The sequence below is a fragment of the Miniopterus schreibersii genome (assembly GCF_964146895.1).
Source record: "Miniopterus schreibersii genome assembly, chromosome: 1".
Taxonomy (NCBI): Eukaryota; Metazoa; Chordata; class Mammalia; order Chiroptera; family Miniopteridae; genus Miniopterus; species Miniopterus schreibersii.
The window spans coordinates 143556886-143577671 of NC_138101.1; the positions used below are offsets into that span (position 1 = coordinate 143556886).

General features: G+C 40.8%; 1 protein-coding gene across 2 annotated transcripts in view; it reads left to right on the top strand.

Annotated features, from left to right (window-relative positions):
* CHP1 (calcineurin like EF-hand protein 1) overlaps nt 1–19953 on the top strand; it is a 37924-nt gene extending 17971 nt beyond the window's left edge. For both annotated transcript variants that reach the window (XM_081133037.1, XM_081133036.1), the window contains 4 exons: nt 4301–4428; nt 16170–16231; nt 19440–19562; nt 19695–19953. In XM_081133037.1, the coding sequence (XP_080989163.1) occupies nt 4301–4428; nt 16170–16231; nt 19440–19562; nt 19695–19748 (367 nt within the window). In that variant the 3' untranslated portion in view covers nt 19749–19953. The remainder of the gene's footprint in view (nt 1–4300; nt 4429–16169; nt 16232–19439; nt 19563–19694) is intronic.
* Nucleotides 19954–20786: the final 833 nt, after the last annotated feature.

The window sequence follows — 20786 nt, forward strand, 5'->3', positions numbered from 1 at the left end:
ACAGACATAATTATAAATTTTCTAGTAGCCACATTTAAAAAGTAAAAATTAACAAGTTAAATTAACTTTAGCAATATATATTTTATTTAACCCAATATAGTCAAAGTATCATTCAACATGTAATCAGTATTTTAAAATTATTATTATTATAGCATAACATTCTTTTTTTTTTTTAAATACATCTTTATTGATTTCAGAGAAAGGAAGGGAGAGAGAGAGAGAAACATCAATGATGAGAGAGTCGTCATTGATCGGCTGCCTCTTGCGCGCCCCTAACTGGGGATCAAGCCTGCAACCCGGGCATGCGCCCCAACCGGGAGTCGAACAGTGACCTCCTGGATCCCAGGTCGATGCGCAACTGCTAAGCCACTCCCGGCCAGGCTGTGTGTGTGTGTTTTTAATTTATTTTTAATTTTTTTATAAAACTGATTAAGAATGCAGTCGTCCCCACCACACACACATTTTCTCAAATAGATTTGGGTTTGTCTAAAACTAGGCTTTTGATATGCTTCATTCCCTGATACATTGCCTTCAATGTACTGAGTCAATATTTATTGATTTGATTAGGTAACTTTTCTGGAATAAAGTTAATCATATAATCTTGTTTTAATTAATCTCTTTAACAATCTCTTCCTGGTTCCTTGTGGCTTGTGTATATGACCCAAAGGACTTTTTAAGAAGTTATATGGTTGCCAGTTCTTAATAAGGAGACTAAATATCAGTGAGGACACTATCAGATAAAATGCCTGGAGAGGAAATTTTAGAACTCTGAATTGAGAGCAAAGGAATTTGCAAGTTGAGAAGTTGGGCACTCAGTAAATCTGAGTGACAGCCAGAGGGGGAACACTAGCAGCCAGTTTAGGTGAAGACTGAGACCTGCTCTTTCAGATTCATGTTGACCATGAGTAATCTGCTACCCTTATTCATTTTCATCCATTTCTCTCCCTGAAACTGCCCTATTTGTTTCAGGTGTAGTTTTTCTACTTCCTCTTTTATCTCTTGCAAAGCATTGAACCTTCAGAGAGAGCTTTCACAGCTGTTTATATTCAGATCTTTTGCAATGAAAAGTAAACCCTGTAGAGTTATTTTGCCAACTTTTTTTCAGAGTTCCTTAGTCACCCTTGATTATTTGAAGAAGCAGCTTGTGGAAAGCTGTTTTTTGTTGTTGTTTTGTTTAGTCTATTTTTAATATATCTTTATTGATTTGAGAGAGAGATAGAAACATCTATGATGAGAGAGTCGTTGATTTGCTGCCTCCTGCATGCTCCCTACTGGGGATTGAGCCCGCAATCCAGGCATGTGCCCTTACCTGGAATCAAACAGTGATCTGGATCATAGGTTGATGCTGTACCGCTGAGCCATGCCAGCTGGGCTGGAAGGCTGTTTTCTAAGGCCATGCCACCTTTGCTGTGACTACAGTATAACCTGCCATTCTACCCAGGGATGTGCTGCCAAGGACAATAGGCAGATAGATATGCATGAGGAAGCTTAGGCCCACACTGGGCTGCACTACTAAACTCTTGGCAAGCTGCACCTCTCCTTCTTGTTCTTTCTTTTTTCCCCCATGTTCCCACTCTTTATTCCCTGTTTCTTGCTCTTTCTAACCAGATATAGATATTTGACTTACGGGGTGGTTTTTTCTCTAGTCTCATGCAAGTGGAATTTTTTTTTTAACTCACTCAAGGATATGTTTTATTGATTTTAGAAAGAAAGAGAAACATCTACAATGAGAGAGAGACATCGATTGGTTGTCTCCCACATGCGCCCCAACCGGGGACAGAACCTGCAACCAAAGTATGTGCCCTTGACCAAGGATCGAACCCCTTACTGGTCAGGGCACATACTTGGGTTTCAGGTTTGATCCCCAGTCGGGGTGTGCGCAGAGGGCAACTGATCAATGTTTCTCACATTGATATTTCTCTCTCTCTCTCTCCCCCTCTCCTTTCTTTTCTAAAAAAAAAACAATTAAAAAAAAAACACAAAGAATGAGACTTGCCTGGCCGGTGTGGCTCAATTGGTTGAGCGTTGTCCATGTACCAGGAGGTCACCGGTTTGATTCCCAATCAGGGCACATGCCAGGGTTTTGGGTTTGATCCCCGGTAGGGGGCATGTAGGAGGCATCCAATCGATGTTTCTCTCTCTCTTCCTCTCTCTGAAATCAATAAAAACATACTAAAAAAAGAAGAAGAAGGATATTTGAAAGTGGAACGTTGGTATTTAGTTACTTTTTGCTCAGAGTCATTATGGCAGTAGAATATGTACTCATTAACCTATTTGTTCTGGCATGTAAGTCATATCTTATTTCACATTACTGGGTTCCTCAGATCTTACATTTTTTACAAGATACTACTCCATTAGTAGTATAGCAACCTCTAAGAATTAAAGATTAATCTTTTGAGTACAGTGGGCTTATGTGCTTTGAACTCTACCTTTAGAAGGTCTCTGATCTAATGTGTACCTAAGAGACCTACTATACTACACCTGATCAATGGGACACAAAGACTAGGATTTATTCTTAGGGAGCCATAGGAACCAGGCAGCTGTTCTTTCCAGGGCTGCCCTAGATGAATAACTATGTCACATGGGACATTCTCTTTCAATATTAAAGAACATTCTCCATTTATTCAAATTTTAGAATTATTTCTTAAAGGATTATTGAGTAGCTTGTAGCACGAATAAAAGATTGTCTCTAAAGTACCAAAAAAGCTTTATACACAAAAAGATCTTTCAAAACATTGTGATCATGAAAAATGGGGCGGGGAGGGGAATCTATCCAAATATGAGGGAATAATAGAATCATGATTCAGATACAATTATTATGCACATGTTTAAAATGTTTCAAAGTATTTATATTCATTGGAGACATGCTTAAAAGTTTTAAAAGGCAAGATACTATAGAAACAGACTCATACATCCAGAGAACAGACTGATGATTGACAGGGGTCTTATTTGGGGACTGGGTGAAAAAAGTGAAGGGATTAAGAAGTACAAAATGGTAGTTACAAAATAGGCATGGGGATGTAAAGTACAGCATAGGGAATACAATCAGTAATTTTGTAATAACTATAGGGTGGGGTAAAAGTAGGTTTATAGTTGTATGTGAAATGGAGTTTATTCTTGTATTATTTATTAATTATTGTGTTATTTTCTATACAAACAACTGTAAACCTACTCTTGCCCCGCCATGTATGTATGATTCCAGGTGGGTGCTGGAAATATCAAGGGGAACACTTCATAAAGTTTATGATTGTCTAACCACTGTGCTGTATACCTGAAATGAATACAAAATAATATTGAATGTAAACTGTAATGGAAAAATAAAATTTAAATTTAAAAAAATAAATAGCCCTCACCAGCATTGCTCAGTGGTTAGAGCATTGGCCCCAGCACTGAAGGCTAGTGGGTTTGATTCCCAGTCAAGGGCACGTGCCTGGATTGCAAGTTTGATCCCTGGCCTTGGTTGGAGCACCTGTGGGAGGCCTCGTGTCTGTCTCCCTCGCTTCCTCCCTCCCTCGCTTCCTCCCTTCCTCCCTCCTCCTCCCTCCCCTTCCTTCTCCCTCTCCCTCTCACTCACTTCCTTCCACTTTCAAAAATCAATGGAAAAAATATCCTCGGGTGCAGATTTACATAAATAAATAAATAAACAAACAAACAAGCAAACAGCAAAATACAAAATCATATGTACAGTATGTTCATAATTATCCAAACAGCATAGAAAAATTACTGAAAGAAAATTTATTAATGATGATTATAATCGATTAGTAGTAAGAGTGGTTTTTTTCCTACCTTTTTCCCCCAAATTTCCAAAAATGTATTTATTGCTTTTAAAACTAAATAAACTTTATTTTAAAAGCACCTTTTCCATAGCACGCCTTAGCCTTAAAATATCACTAGGTATATGTTACTGCAGGGGAGATGTGGGAGGCGGTTGGAATTGAAATGACCACCTTGCTGCTTGCTGCAAATTCCAAAGCTGTGAGTTTAAATCCTGGCTTGCCTCACAGCATAGCCCTGGAGCTACTCGAAATCCTGTTTGGGAAAAGAGAAATAAATTCAGTAGATAACTGAATTTTTTCCCTGGTTAATCCCTTATAAAGTGGGAATGATAATACCTACCTCACAGGGTGGGGTTGAGACTTAAATGAAGATATTTTATGAGCACTCAAGTACTATGCATATGGAAAGAGACCTTGTTGAATGGATTTTCGTGCCATTTTAGCTAAAGCTATTGCCAATATATTGAATTCATGAGAAATGATCACCCTGATTGACATGGTGTTCTGTTTGTTATATTTCCCAGAGAGGACCAGGTTAACTTCCGTGGATTCATGAGAACTTTGGCTCATTTCCGACCCATTGAAGATAATGAAAAGAGTAAAGATGTGAATGGACCAGAACCACTCAACAGCCGAAGCAACAAACTGCACTGTAAGGAGCTAAAGTCTTTTGGTTTAAAGCATTTGCTTTTCATTTCTTACAAATTATTTATTCATTCACTTATTCAACAAACATAAGAGCATAGTGGTTAAGAGCTCAGACCCTGGAGCTAAACTGGTTGGTTTGAATTCCAGCTCTGCCATTTTTTGACCATCTAACTTTGGGCAAATTACTCAAACTCTTTGGGCCTTGGTTTCCTCTTTTGTAAAATGGAATATTAAAGGGTTTTACCTAGGGATGTTTGTGAGGATTAAATGAGTTAATATATGTCAAGTACTTCAAACAGTGCCTGGCAATGGGTTAGTTACTAATATTATTCTTATAAATCATAGAATGCCTACTGTGTGCCAGGCACTGTAGTTAAGTGCTAGGGTGACAACAGTGAAAAAGACCCAGCCCCATCTACAGCCATACCACCCTGAACACAACTAATTTCTGATCTGAGAAGCTAAGCAGTGTCAGGCCTGGTTAGTACTTGGATGGGAAAAAGACCCAGCCCCACCTGTAAGGAATGACGACAACCCTCACCCCATCTTAGAATTTGATAGGTACTGGATGTGACTTACGTAGGAGTAGACAGCTGGGTTGGTGCACAATTTAATCTTTCTCCCCATACCTTTTGCCTCCTTTCTTTGGATGTTTGTTAGATTTCCCTCTGACCTTGTTGGTTCAAATATGATATTGCCCAATCTCTTACAAAACTTCTCTAAGAAATTAAAATTTAATTTCTCTTTTCATTTAAGACAGTCACAATTGGAATTGAAATTGTATTGAATTGATTGAATCCAAGCTTCTCTTCAAGGATGCACAGTGGTATACAGAGAGGTCTGTGAAAAGAATTTTTAATATTGAAACAAATACAGATTATCATGCCAAATCTACATACATTTTTAAATGGTGCATAAGACTTAAAATAAACTTTTGATTTGTGGCCCTTGGGCCATACCCTCGATCTCCTGTCTATAGGAGTATGAGGTTACTCCTTTGCTCACAAAAAGGGTTAAAGAAGCACTGAAATATGTATTGTTATATAGGATAGGGAAGATTTTTTGAACCAAAATAATGAAATACTGCTCTTCTTTACTATAAGATCATGTACCTTAATGATAGAGCAGAACACTTAACTATAAACAAAACTGGATATAGAAGAAAATAGGACTCTAATGATTTGTGCTCAGATGTACTGGATACTGTATTAGTGAATTTCAGTTGCTTCTTTCAAGACGACATACTGTTTGAGACAAAGCCTTATGTCTTGCATTGTAAGAGTTTTAGGGCATATTTAGTACGTTTTCCTGATTCTGAAATTAGTGTGGTAGAAATTTTCTTATTCAATGCTCAGATAAGGAATTGATCAATAATTGAAAAAGTCAACTATAGCATAGCATCATAGAAAAGGATACTTGGTTTAACATTTTATTTTTGCCTGAAGTAGTTAAAAATACATTTACAGCCCAATTTTTTTTATATAGGATCAAGGTTGTTTTGTTTTAGGATAGGTCTGCTGGTGGGAGTGGTGTGACTTTTTGTGTACAGCACATCTATAATGTATAGTCTAAGGTTTCTAGTTGCAGTTTATTTTACGTAGAAAGAGAGCTTAAAGATACTTGTGAAGCATTCTGAGAACAGAATCTTTCTAGGTGTTTACATTTTCCCCCTCAGTCTTTTATAGTTGTTCTACCATGCTTACTTTAGCAAGTTTTGTTTTTCAATGACTTAATAATTTTAAGTCTTTTAGAAATAGTCTAATTTTCTCAGAAACAGTAACATTTCACATACATGTTTTGTTAAATTATGCAGTTTAATTAAAAGTACAAATAGTAGCCATGGCTGGCGTTGTTCAGTGGTTAGAGCGTCAGCCTGCACAACAGAGGGTCACTGGTTCGATTTCTGGTCAAGGGCATATACCTGGGTTGCAGGTTCGCTCTCCATCCCCCAGTCCAGGAACATGGGGGAGGCAACCAATTGATGTTTCTCTCTCTTTCTTTCTCTCTCTCTCTCTCTCTCCCTCTCCCTCTCTCTCTCTCTCTCTCCCTCTCTCTCTCTCTCTCCCTCTCTCCCCCGCCTCACACCTCCCACTCTCTCTAAGAAAATTAATAGAAAAAATATTCTCCACAGATGAGGATTAAAAAAAAAGTACAAACACTTTTAGGACTGTTGACACACCTGACTATTGGTAAGCAACTCTACAGGTGGAGTGGACACTCGTGTAGCCCGTCAGTTACAAGTATACAGTGTGCTACCACATCAGTCAGAACAATTTGTAGAGGGGAGGAAAAACATCTGTGAGTCCAATGAGTTAGTTAAGGAGAAGATAGTTAAGAGACATTCTGTGTTCTATAAAACTATGCTTGTTTTCTAATCCAGGATGAGTAGGAACTTTAAAGGTCACCAGATCTAACACAAACCTGTTACCTGAATTCCTTCTACAGCATGAGCTCTACTTTTTCCAAGTGATGGATTCCCATGGCAGTCTGGTGAATCCTATTGATCCCACCTCAGAATGATTTTGAATCATAAAATAAAATACATAGGATTATAAAGGAATCCAATTTTATTGAAATATAATTAACACAATATTAAAACAACTTTGTGATATATTAATAGATATACTTCTTTATTATACATTAAATAACAGGATGTAACATTGGAGCCCTGTGGCTTTGAAACAGCTCTGTATCTTGAATGTGGTAATGTTTACATAGCACTACATAGGGGATAAAATTGCAAGGGAGCAATAGGTTAGAACACCCAAAAGTTATGATTTTGTATCACACCAGAGAAAGATTCCCAGTGATATGCTGCAGGGCTTTTTCAGCTTTTTGTTGTTCTTTTCATCAATGACGTTTCACTGAAATTGTAATAAGCAGATATTACTGAGTTTCTGGTTGACGGTAAATTTGGAGGCATTGTGTATAAAGGAAGTCACAGAGTCAGAAACAAAAGAGATCTTCATAGGCTGAAAAAATATGGACTAAGTGTAACAAAATAAATATTACAAGGGATAAACTGGAGTGCTGCACTTGAGTCTAACAACACGTATAAAGATGTAAGGGGTAGAGCGGGTGGTAAGGTAGAGGAGGGTAGAGGAGAGATAAATGGTCATGTACAGGGACTTGACTTGGAGGTGAACACACAATACACTGTACAGATGATGTGTTATGGAATTGTGTACATGAAACCTGTATAATTTTGTTAACGAGTGTCACTCTGATAAATTCAATAAAAAAGAAAAGAAAAAAACAAGATTTAAGGATTTCTGTCAAGATGGTAGAGTAAAGCAGTACTCATCTCCTTCCACAACCACATCAAAATTATAACTAAACCAAAGAACAACCATCATTCACAACCACGTGAAATCTGGCTGAATGGAAGTCCTACAACTGCAGAATTAAAGAAGCCACATCAAGACTGATAGGAAGGGTGGAGATGTGGAATAGGCTGGTCCCACACCCACATGTGGTGGGTAAAAATTAGGAGGGATATCTCAGCTTCAGAGGTTCCCCTGAGGAGTGAGGGGGTCCCAGCCTCACAACAGGCCCCCAGCTCAGGGTTCCAGTGCCAGGAAGAAAAGTCCCCATAACTTCTGGCTGTAAAAACCAGCAGGGATTGTGGCTTAGTGAGACAGAGGGTGGCTGGAGTCCCAGGCAGTTCCTCCTAAAGGGCCTTCACACAGATTTACTCAGACTCACTCTGAGCTCCATTGCTGGTGCAGCAGCTTGAAAGGTACCAAGGGCATGAGGAGGAACTCAGTTGTCATGAATCAGGGCCAGAGCTGGGGGTTTGGGGGAGGGACAGCTTTCTCTCAGACAGAAGTGCTGGCAGAGACCATTGTTCTTTTGATGAGCCCTCCCCACAGAGCCTGCAAGGGGGCATCATATCTTGAGTCTCCCTCAAACTGGCTCACTGTTGCTCTTCCCTGATTATTCCTTAAGGCCCTACTCCACCCAACTTTCGTGCCCACCCAGGCTGTCTTCAGTGGCTTTTCCATATGAATGGCCTATTGCAGCTCATGCTTCAGATTTTCCCAGAATCTCTCAAACAAGCAGCATCTGGCCTCAGCATGCCCTATACCTATTACTAAGTGGCCCCAGGCCTGGCACTAGCAGCAGCCAGCCTCACTTCACAGTTTGGTCTCACCTTGGCACTACCAAGCCCCAGCACAAGTAGTAGCCATCTGAAGATTGCTTTGTAGCTCACACTGGGCTGCCCTGGACAGAACACAGGCGGCGGTTGACCTTAGCCTGCACCTCTCTGGAAGTCTCAAGGCCCGTGCACCCAGTGGACAGCTCCAGACCACATTGAAGCATCACCACCCAACCACCTCCACAAACAACACACTCGAGGGGCAGACTCAGAGGGCACCAGAGCCCCACTGAAGTAAACCCTGCTCTGTGGGGTGGGCCCCTGCACAGCTGATTCTCCACGGTAGTCACAGCCAGTCCTTGCAGCTGATTGGCCTGGATATAAATCCCTCCCATTGATGTGCCAACAGCAATCAAGGCTCAACTACAAGAGGAGCGTACACAGCTCACACAGGGGCCGCACCTGGAGTGCCCAGCTTGGGTGAACAGGGAAGCTGTACAACTGGACCACAGAACAACTATTACATTAGGCCACTTTACCAAGCCTGGGAGACAGAGCAGCTCTACCTAATACATAGAAACAAAACAGGGAGGCTGCCAAAATGAGTAGACAAAGAAACATGTCCCAAATGAAAGAACAGAACAAAACATCAGAAAAATAACAAAATGGAAACAAGCAACCTTCTAGACGCAGAGTTTAAAACGCTGGTTATAAAGATGCTCAGTGAACTTAGTGAGAACCTCAACAGCATAAAAAAGGACCACTCAGAAATGAAGGATACACTAACTGAAATGAAGAATAATTTACAGCAGATCAACAGTAAAGCAAAGGATCAAATCAGCTATTTGAAAGGAAGCAGAAAACACCCAACCAAACAGCAAAAAGAAAAGATAATCCAAAAAATTGAGGATAGTTTAAGGAGTCTCTGGGACAACATCAAGTGTACCAGCATTCACATTATGGTGGTGCTGGAAGGAGAAGAGAGAGCAAGAAATTGAATACCTATTTGAAAAAATAATAACAGAAACTCCTAACCTGGTGAAGGAAATAGATATACAAGTCCAGGAAGTGCAGAGAGTCCCAAACAAGAAGAACTCAAAGAGGCCCACAGCAAGGCACATGATTAAAATCCAAAAGGTAATTAAAGACAGGCAGAATCTTAAAAGCAGCAAGAGAAAAGCAGTTAGTTACCTACAAGGGAGTTCCCATAAGACTGTCAGCTGATTTCTCAACGGAAACTATGCAGACCAGAAGGGATTTGCAAGAAATATTCAAAGTGATGAAAGGAAGGACCTACAACCAAGGTTACTCTACCTTGGAAAGCTATCATTTAGACTCAAAGGATGGATAAAGAGCTTCCTAGACAAGAAAAAGCTAAAGAAGTTCTTCACCATCATTCAGTAGTATTACATGAAATGTTAAAGGGTCTTGTTGAAGAAGAAGAAGAAGAAGAAGAGGAGGAGGAGGAGGAGGAAATTTTAACAATAAATTGGCAATAAATACATATTTATTAACAGTTGAAACTAAAAAACAAGCAGAACAGAAAAAGACTCATAGATACAGAGATCATTTTGATGGTTGCCAGAGTGGGGTGGGGGGGTTGGGTGAAAAAGGTGAAAGGATTAAGAAGTACAACTTGGTTGTTACAGAATAGTCATGGGGATGTAAAGCACAGCATAGGGAATATAGTCAATAATACTCTAATAACTGTATGGTGTCCGATGGGTGCGAGATTTTTCAGGATGATCACTTAGTAAGTTATGTAATGTCTAATCACTGAAGTATACACCTGAAACTAATATAAAAATGTCAACTGTAATTGAAAAATAAAAATTTAAAAATGAAAAAAAGAAGATCTAAGGGTAAATCTAAAATGAAGCTGCTGTGCACTATGACTGTCTGGCCTGTAGTGCTCCTACCCCCCCCCCCAAAGTAATGTAATATTAGGCTTTGAGAAATGTATCAAGAGACTGGTAGTAATCCCACTCTGTGCTAAAGAGAACACATCTTAGGAACCGTATTTCACTTTGGATTCCAGAGATATACTAGAGCATATTTATAGAAAGCAACTAGAAGTTTGAAGGCACTGAAGACCATGTGAATCATTATCATAAGGAAGAGTTCTTTTATCATGGTAAAAAACACATAAAGTTTACCATTTTTAACATTTTTAAGTGTACAGTTTAGTACTGTTAAGTATACTCACATTGTTGTGAAACATATCTCCGGAGCTTTTCATTTTGCAAAGCTGAAACTCTGTACCCACTAAACTTCCCTTTCCCCCATAAGAAAGATTTTGAAAGAACTGGGCATAAAGTCATAAGGAGGAAAGACTGGGTTAGAGATTTATTTTCAAATATATGGAAGTCTATCATGTGGAAAAGAATTTATGCAATGAGGACATGAATATATTTCAGTTCAACAGGTGAAAGAATTTTTAAAATAGAGATGCGTATATATGGATAGGACTGTCTCAGAAAAAGTATTTCCCTATTCAAGGGGAAAAGGGCATGGTCTTGGCCAGGTAGCTCAGTTGGTTAGAGCACTGTCCAGATATACCAAGGTTGTGGGTTCCCTGGTCAGGGCATATACAAGAATCAACCAATGAATGCATAAATAAGTGGAACAACAAATCTCTCTCTGTCCCTTCCTCTCTCTCAAATTAATTAATAAATATTTAAAATAAGCCACACACTAAAGGATAAATATTGTTTGACTACTCTTATATGAGGTTCCTAGAGTAGTCAAATTCATAGAAAATTGCCAGGGGCTGTGGGCAGGGGGAGATGGAAGTTATTGTTTAATGGGTCAGAGTTTCCTTTGGAAGAGATGAAAAAGTTCTAGAGATGGATGTGGTGAGGGTTATACCAAAATGTGAAAAAAACTACTCTTAAAAAGGGTCAAAATGGTGTATTTTATGTATACTTTACTATAATTTTTTTAAAAGAACAAACTGATTAAAAGGTAAAGGTTTGACTGAGATCATTCATTTGGTCTTTCATTAAGCAAATGTATGAGCAATTGCTACGTGCAAAGCACTATTTTACGCCCAGGATATAATGATGCGTGAATCAGATAAGGTCTGCTTTCATAGAGCTTATGATCAAATATGGGACACAGACTATGGAATAAACAAGATTAAAAGCACCTCAAGTTCCATGAAGGAAATGAGTAAGGTGAAATTAGAAAGTGATAGGGGGCTGTCATAACTTTAGAATGAGTGGGCAGTGAATTCTTTGAGAAATTGAAATTTGAGCTAAGAATGAGCCAACCATGTAAAGATCAGAAGAGAGCTCTAGGCAAAGGGAACAACTGCTGTAAAGGGCCTTGGGTAGTAATGAGTACTTGGTGTGTTCAGAGAAGGAAGAAGCATTATCAAGAAAGAAGTGATGCCCAGCCGGGCGTGGCTCAGCAGTTGAGTGTCTACCTAGGATCCAGGCGATCAGGGTTCGATTCCCGGTCAGGGCACATGCCCAGGTTGCAGGCTTGATTCCCCGATTGGGAGCATGTGGGAGGCAGCCAATCAATGACTCTCTCATCAATATATCTTTATTGATTTCAGAGAGAGGAAAGGAGAGGGAGAGAGAGAAACATCAATAATGAGAGAGTCATTGATCGAGCCCACAACCCAGGCATGTGCCCTGACCAGGAATCGAACCCTGATCGCCTGGATCCTAGGTCGACGCTCAACTGCTGAGCCACGCCCGGCCGGGCAAGATATATATTTTTTTTTAAAAAAAAAGTGAGTGGTGTGAGAGGAGGGTAGAGAGGTGATGGCACATAGATGACATTGATTGAGCTCTCATTGTGTGCCAGGCACTGTTTAAAGTGCTTTTCATGCCCGGCCGGGCGTGGCTCAGCGGTTGAGCACCGGCCTAGGATCCAGGCGATCAGGGTTCGATTCTCTGTCAGGGCACATGCCCGGGTTGCGGGCTGCAGCAGATCAATGACTCTCTCATCATTGATGTTTCTCTCTCTCTCTTTCTCTTTCTCTCCTTTCCTCTCTCTGAAATCAATAAAGATATTAAATAAATAAATAAATAAATAAATAACATAAAGTGCCTTTCATGTGCTAACTCATTCAGTCCTCAGAACCCTATGAGGTGGATTCTGTTATTCTTGTTTTGCACCCCTCAGGGAACTGAGGCACATAGCTAGGGAACATCAGAGCCAGGATTCGTCAGAGCCAGAGTCTTAGCCACTGTACCCTGTTGCTCTGAGGAGCTCAGGCAAGAGGTCTGAGCTAGAGCTTCACGTTTTGGAGTAGTCAGAATTAGGTGGCATTTGAAGCCATGGAACTGGAGAGTCCAGAAGGCAGCTTTGGAGATAAGAGAGTCCAAGTCATAGGACCAAGAATCAGGAAAGGGTGAGGAGGAGAGGAAAGAGAGAGAACCTAACAAAATGGCTCAGTCATTTGTGCATTTAACCATTCATTTTCTTGGGAAAATTGTTTCTGCTGGTTCAGGGCCAGAGCTGACTGACAGGAATCCAACTCAATTAAAAAATAACTATAGCTGCAGTTTTTTCTAAAATCCCTATTGGGTGATCTGGCCCCTCTTTTAGTGTCTTAGTCTGCTCAGGCTGCTATAACAGGATATCACTGACTGGGTGAGTTAAACAACAGACATTTCTCACACATCTGAGTCTGGGAAGTCTGAGATCAGAGTGCCACATGGTCAATTTCTTGATGAAGGCCCTCTACTGGTTCACAGACAATCATCTTCTTACTGTATCCTCACATAGGGAGGGAAGTGGAGACGGAGAGGGAGAGAAGAGAAAGAGATCTGTCTCTTCCCATCATGAGGGCTTCAGCCTCATGATATAATCTAACCGTAATTTCCCCCAAAGGCTCTACCACCTAACAGTATTGCATTGGGGGTTAGGGTTTCAACATAAATTTGGGGGGGGCACAAATATTCAGTTCATGGCAGCTGGGTTTCAAGAATAAACAATTCAATACAAATGGCCAACAGATATATGAAAAGGTGCTCATCTTCACTAACTATACGGGAAATGCAAATCAAACCATTATGAGATACCATCTCACACCTGTTAGAATGACTATTATCAATAAGAAGAAATAAGTATTGGAGAGGATGTGGAGAAAAAGGAGCCCTCATATACAGCTGGTTTGAAAGTAAACTTGTACAACTACTACGGAAAACAGTATGAAGTTCCCTCAAAGAAATTAAAAATAGACCACATGATTCAGCAATCCCTCCTTTGGGCATCAACCCGAAATATTTGAAACCATTTACTTGTAAAGGTAAATGTACCCCTATGTTCGGTGCAGCATTATTCGTGGTCACCAAGACATGGAAACAACCTAAGTGTTCTTTGATGGATGATCGGATAAAGATGTGGTACATATATATGTGGCAACAGAATACTACTCGGCCGTAAGAAAGGTTGAAATACTGCCATTTGCAACAACGTGAATGGATCTTGAGAGTATCATGCTAAGCAAATTAAGTCAGATGGAACAGGACAAGAACCATGTGATTTCACTCATATGAGGAATATAAAACAAAGCAACAAGGGAGCTAACAACTCATAGACACAGACAACAATATGGTGGTTACCAGCAAAGAGGGCAGTGGGGGGAAGGATGAAGTGGATAAAGGGGGCCAAACAAATGGTAACTGAAGGAGACCGGTCTTTGGGTGGTAAGCGCACAGTGCAGTATACACATGATGTATTATATACTTGTCCACCTGAAACTTAATATGATGTTATCAACCAATGTCACCCTGATAAATTTAATTTTTTTTTAAATTAGTTTAGGCTTCTGTAAATACTTTAGCAGAAAGGGATGTGTTTATTCTAATTACCCAATGAAGAAATTCAGAAATAGATATTAACGGGCTGTATAGCAAACAGGTTTCCATCCCGAAATCATCCTAAAGATAGCTTAGTAGATGACACATTTTATGGTATTTTTGAAAGATGACAGCATATTGCAGGTGTGTGTGGGGGGGGGGGTATGTGTGTGTTTAGGGAATATATTAAACACATTCCTTTAGGAACACTTACTATTCTTGTCTCCTTTCCCTTAGACTGTAAACCACCTAAGTATGTAAATTCTCAAATTTTGTAAAGCTAACTACTCAACTGACCAAATTAAGGAGAACAGACAAACATTAGAGAAAATCTCTCCCAGTTTCTTATCCCTCCAGAATTCTAATATGTACCTTACAAAGAGTAAATCAGATTTAAAAAATGTTTTACTTTCACTTTTAAAGAACACACTCCTTTTTAAAGGGGGGAAGGGTGATGTTTAAACTTTTAGCTTTTCATCCGTGTTCCCGTGCCTTTGTACCTAGTGTTAGCTCTGCCCGAATGCCACTCCTTGTCAGACTTGTTCAGATTTACTTGAATCAGGAAGGCATATCTGCTACGCACTTTGTCACCCTGAAGTTCATATGTATGATAGCACTTAGAATGTATTAAAGTGAGTAATGTGTGTTGTTCTACTCCACTAGATAATGAGTTCCTAAGGACAAGATCTAAATCTGTGTGTCTTAATAACTCTAGAGCACTGGATTTTGGGCTTTTAATATTCACAGCACCCTACTGAAAACCAGAATTCTTAGTGGTGCACTTGAATTGATTCAAAGCCTCAAAACCAAGGCAGTCACTTACTCAGTGTGACAGTTTCTCATAGTGCCTATAAAATCCATTGTTATCACACTATTCGCTTGGTAGCCCTTCAGCAACATGGCTGAATGATTTTTGCTCTTCTGAATTCTCTTATATAGCCTACTTTCTAGAAGACTTATCTATTGTTAAAGATAGAGAAACACGATATTAAGTCAGAAGACCATCACATTCTTGCCATTTTTATTTGAAACTAAAGCTCTTTACCTACAGGACTCCCAAGTAATAGAGAATTATTTGAGATTTGGCTCAGATTTGCCAGTCTCGCCATTTTCCCAGAGCAATACTTGGTGTAGTCAGCCATTTGATGCCTATATGGCTCCTATTGTTGGCTCCCCCTTAGCGGTGCACAGTAGACTTGATGGGTTGTGTCAGATGACCTAACTTACAGAACCACTTACGGGTTGTTGTTTTTTTAATTCTAAGATAAGAAAAAGGACATTTCTTGTCTGAGCCAGTGTGGTTCACTGGTTAGAGTGTCTGCCCATACACTGAAGGGTTTCTGGTTCAATTTCCAGTCAAGGGCATGTACCTCGGTTGTGGGTTTGGTCCCTGGCCCAGGTCAGGGCAAGTGCAGGAGGCAACCAGTTGATGTGTCTCACATTGATGTTTCTCTCTCTCTCTCTCTCTCCCCCCCCACCCGCCTCCCTCTATCCCTTCCACTCTCTCTAAAAAGCAATGGAAAAAATATCCTTAGGTGAAGATAAGCAAAAAAATTTTTTTCAAAAAGGACATTTGACTTTCTATTAAGTTTTCTGATTTGTTCCAGGGGGGTCCCATATTTCATCAAAGCTAAGATGCCATCAATTATGAGATGTACCTCAATTTATTAAGTGTTAACAAAGTCTGTAAAAGCTCAACAAGTAATGGTAATTGGCTCTTAGAAAAACTATTAGTTTGCTTTCAGTTTTCTGCCTTACATGTTTAGTTCCTTGAGAAGGGGCAAAACACTACTGAATTTCCACTAACTACCTATTTTTCCCTGCCAGTTGCTTTTCGACTATATGATCTGGATAAGGATGACAAGATCTCCCGTGATGAGCTGTTACAGGTATGTGGGAGAGCACCCATGAACACGGATAACTTGTGTTTGGGCCCTGCCTGCTTATTCATGTGGGCAGAAATTGTACTTTCCTTCAGGAAGCATTTACTTAACATCTGAACTATGTGTAGAGTTCTATCCTAGATATAAGTCAGAGCAAATGAGCTGGGAAAACTTGAAATAGCTCACTGATTTCTCAAAGACAGATGTGTCAACTATTTAAAAGGTAACTCAGTGTGCCCTGGCCATGTGGCTCAGTGGTTGGAGCGTCGGCTTGCACACTAAAGGGGTTGAGAGTTCGATTCCTGGTCAAGGGAGCATACCTGAGCAGTGGGCTTGATCCCTGGCCCCAGCAGGTGTGTGCAGGAGGCAGCCAATTGATGTGTGTCTCTCACATCAATGTTCTTTCTCCCTCTCTTTCTCTCCCCCTCCCCCCCACTCTAAAAATCAATGGAAAAAAATATCCTCAGGTGAGGATTAACAAAAAAACAAAAAAAAGTAACTAAATCTAAATGTCTTTTAGGTGCTGACTGGCAGAACTAAAATATGTGAGATGGTTTAGATTAAAATGTTCTTTTATTGTCCATTCAGTTTATTGGCAACCAGGTAATTCTGATGACTCTTAGGTATTTACTGCTGTTTCATCTGTCCTTGGGCTTGACATAAGAGTCAAGGACCTGCTGCTGGGCTAGTTACACCAAGCTGATTGCGCATTGTCTTTCGTTGCTCCTGTCCTCTACTAGCAGTGACTGGCATTTCATCCTATTAGCCATTGCCCTTCTATTCTTCCTCTCCCATTTCCTGAAATACAAGTTTAGAAGGGGAGAAAAGTCTTCTCTCTCTCTTTTTTTAAATATATCTTTATTGATTTCAGAGAGAGGAAGGGGGAGGGAGAGAGGGAGAAGCATCAATGAAGAGAGAGTTGTCATTGATCACCTAGCTGCCTCCTGCATGCCCCCAATCCGGGCAGGTGCCCTGACTGGGAATCAAACCATGATCTCCTGGATCCTAGGCTGATGCTCAACCGCTGAGCCACGCTCGGTCAGGCCTCTCTCTTTTAAAAAAAAAAAAAATTATAAACCTGGAGGACTCTAGGAGGCTAATACATTCAGGATTTTCCATGGGAAAATTTCTCTATTTCAAGATACGCCTAAAAAGTAAGGTGGTTTTCATTCACTCTGAAATAAATCTGAACTCATTCAGTGTCTTGAGAAATCTCTAAGTTCAAGGTTACTCAGGTCAGCCCTGCCGAGCGTGGCTCAGCGGTTGAGCATCGACCTAGGATCCAGGCGATCAGGGTTCGATTCCCGGGTCAGGGCACGTGCCCGGGTTGTGGGCTCAATTCCCAGATCAGTGACTCTTTCATCATTGATGTCTCTATCTCTCTCCCTCTCCTTTCCTCTCTCTGAAGTCAATAAAGATATATTTTTTAAAAAAAACAAACTTTCCTTAATTGGTAAAGGGTATATACAAAAAAACCTCAGCAGACATTAAAAATAGTAATAATAAAAGTCCCATTTGCTAATAAACTGACTGGAACCACAAGTGGTACTATGGAGAGGTGGAAAGCACACTGGCTGGGCATGGAGGCCTGTGCGGACAGCTCAGGACCCTGGTTGCTGGGACCTGTATTAAGCCACTTCCTGGCCCTCATGTCCTTCCTAATGGACTGGATGAGTGATTTTTAAGACACCACCACTCCTATCCCCACCCCTGTACACACACAGCGCACATGCACAGTTCAGTTTTATAATTCTAACAATAAAACACTACAGAGAATAATTGGACTGAGATCTGATCTCTTAGAGAGGTTTGAGGATAGATTGATTGTCTAGTTGGCCACACACAATCAGGAAAGATGGCAAATGGCTATTTTTTTATTTTTGCTAGCATTGCCTCTTTTTATTAATCCTTCAATTGGTGTATATTTGTGTCCAAAATATACAATTTTCAACAATTGATTTGCAAAAAAAAAAAAAAATGACCAGTGTTGACGCAAATCAATATTTCAGCTCTTCTTTTCTTTTCAGAGAAACTAATTTACTTTTTAAAAACCCTTTCATGAGACGAGAAGGATATAAAGGAGCACAGGAAAGGAAGGCCCGTGAATAGCTGGGCTAGAAGGCCTTTCTTTCTTGTGGAAAGCTCTGCTCTTACCTTTGGAAGACAGAGTGGCTAAGTACAGTGATGTGAGGCATCACAAAGCACCCTTTCCCCCATTTCATACTAAGAGTCATGATTAGAGTTGTTTATTTTGCTTAAGGTAGCAATTTTCAAAGTGTATTCACACCCTAAAAATGTTAGCAGAATTGGGAGGGGGTGGATTTGTTACATTTGAGACAAATTTGGTGAAACACTTAAATTCTCTTTACTGGAGTTCTCCCAGCACATAGAATGCTACTTTTCTAAAAAGGGGGATTTAGTATTTAACCCTTCAAGGATCTTTTCTGTTTCTTGGCCATATGTTAGGGACAGCAGGTTAGCGCACCACCTCAAAGAGGACTGCATTTGGGTGGGATTCCAGGAAGCCCTACCAAACTTACTAAATCCAGTAAGACACTAGTTTGTTCCCTGACTGAGCTGAAACACTGAAGATGTCGCCCTGGAGCAGAGCAGAGCAGCAGAGCGCAAAACAGACCATGGAGGAGCAGAGCAGAGCTGTCTAGCTGGAGACGGGCCTGGCCCCAGGGCTGCCTCACAGCCCTGCTGTTTTAACAGCTGTGCTGTATCACAGTTGAGCTGTTTTGTATTGAATAAAGTTTTCTCCACTGTAAAAAAGAAATTAGTTTGCCTCATGCAACAAGAAGTCTGGGCATAGGTTGTCCAAGTTGGTACATTACCTAAATGATGCCCAGGAACCAGGCTTCTTCTGTATTCTTGCTCTGGCATTCATAGCACATATGACTTTCACCTCACAGTCCCAGGATGGCTGCTACACCACCAGGCATCATATCTGTGTTCCAGGAAGGAAGAATGGGCAAAAGCAAAATGCAAACCTCCCTCGGTGAGGTTTGTTTTGCTATTCAGTGACCTTGCCAGAGAGCTCTGTTCATGTCATTGTCTAGAATGGTCTACATGAGAAGATAAGGGTTTCAGCTTTCTGGCTGTTATATTTAAGGATATCAGAGGAAAAGAGGGTCAGGTAGCTTTATCTTTCATCTTAATAAAGAGTCCCCCGACCCAAAGTCTCCTGTAATCCTGGCTCTTGGTCCTGCAGGTGCTACGCATGATGGTTGGAGTGAATATCTCAGATGAACAGCTGGGCAGCATTGCAGACAGGACCATCCAGGAGGCCGATCAAGATGGGGACAGCGCCATATCTTTCACAGAATTTGTTAAGGTCAGTCAGTCATCTCATGGTTTGAAAAGTTAAATTCTGCACAGGAGGGAGGGAGAAAAACATTGAGATAAGAGCCTGGGACAGTATTTCCTATTGTGATCTTCATAATTGTAATTGCGTTTTTCCCCCCAGGTTTTGGAGAAGGTGGACGTAGAACAGAAAATGAGCATCCGATTTCTTCACTGAAGGACTGAGACTAAACTGTTCCTTGCTTTCTAGTATTTAAGAACTGGAACTTGGGAGTCCTCCTGTCCACCAGCCCCACCTCCACCCCATCATTCACCTTCTCCCAAAGTACTACTGCTGTTGCATGACAACCCCCAATATGTTCTGCCAGCATAAACCTGCCTTTGGTGTATAAACAGGGCATTACAGAATGGTACACCCGGTCTATGTTTGTTCCATATCATTCGCCGGTTATCTCCCTTTCTCAATATTCTCCGCCCCCCCCCCCCCCCCCCCGTATGCTGCTGAATGCCACATGTGCATCTTGTCTGACAAAGAGGGAATCATGTCAAGAAGCAGCCAGCATAGCTCTTTCATTGGATGTAGACTATAGCCATGCTGCCTTCCCTCCAGCAAGGCTTTGGCGTGCTCCCATCCTTTTGTATATGTCGTTTGCTTTCTACTACTTTTTTACGTAAAGTATCATTCACTTAGTCTTTCAGTCTCCCGCTTTCTATTAAGCTTCAATCCCCTCTGTTCTACTTGGCACCCCAAGCTATGCCTGTTCAGTGTATTTCTGACTTGGCAGGATAGTGCGGTGGTATGGCAGTTTTGAACTACCTTTACTCTTAAATAGGTCTCTGAGATGTTGCCTCTCCAGGAGCTTTTCAATAACCAACACTTCTCTCAGAAGAACATGATTGCCTCTTGGTTCCCTGCACTCTGCTTTGCCATCAAAGGGCTGTGGGTTGGAGTTGTCCTTGAAAGGCGATGGCCTTGGTGAGAGGTGTAGAGCAAAGTCTTTCAGGTGACTTGCCCAAGTCACTCTACCTCTGGCCTCTGATTCTCAACATACAAACATACATAGCTACTCTTGTTAGTACAGTGTTGACTTTTCAGAAAATAGCCATATGCCAGCAGGTTTGCTTACTTTTGGGACACTGTCACCACCAGAATGGCTGCTCTGACAATATGCTTGGGGACTTTCCCATGGCTTTTTGAGCAAGGAGGCTGGCACCCTAAAAGCCTCATGTATTCCCACTTCTGCAGCATGGTTTA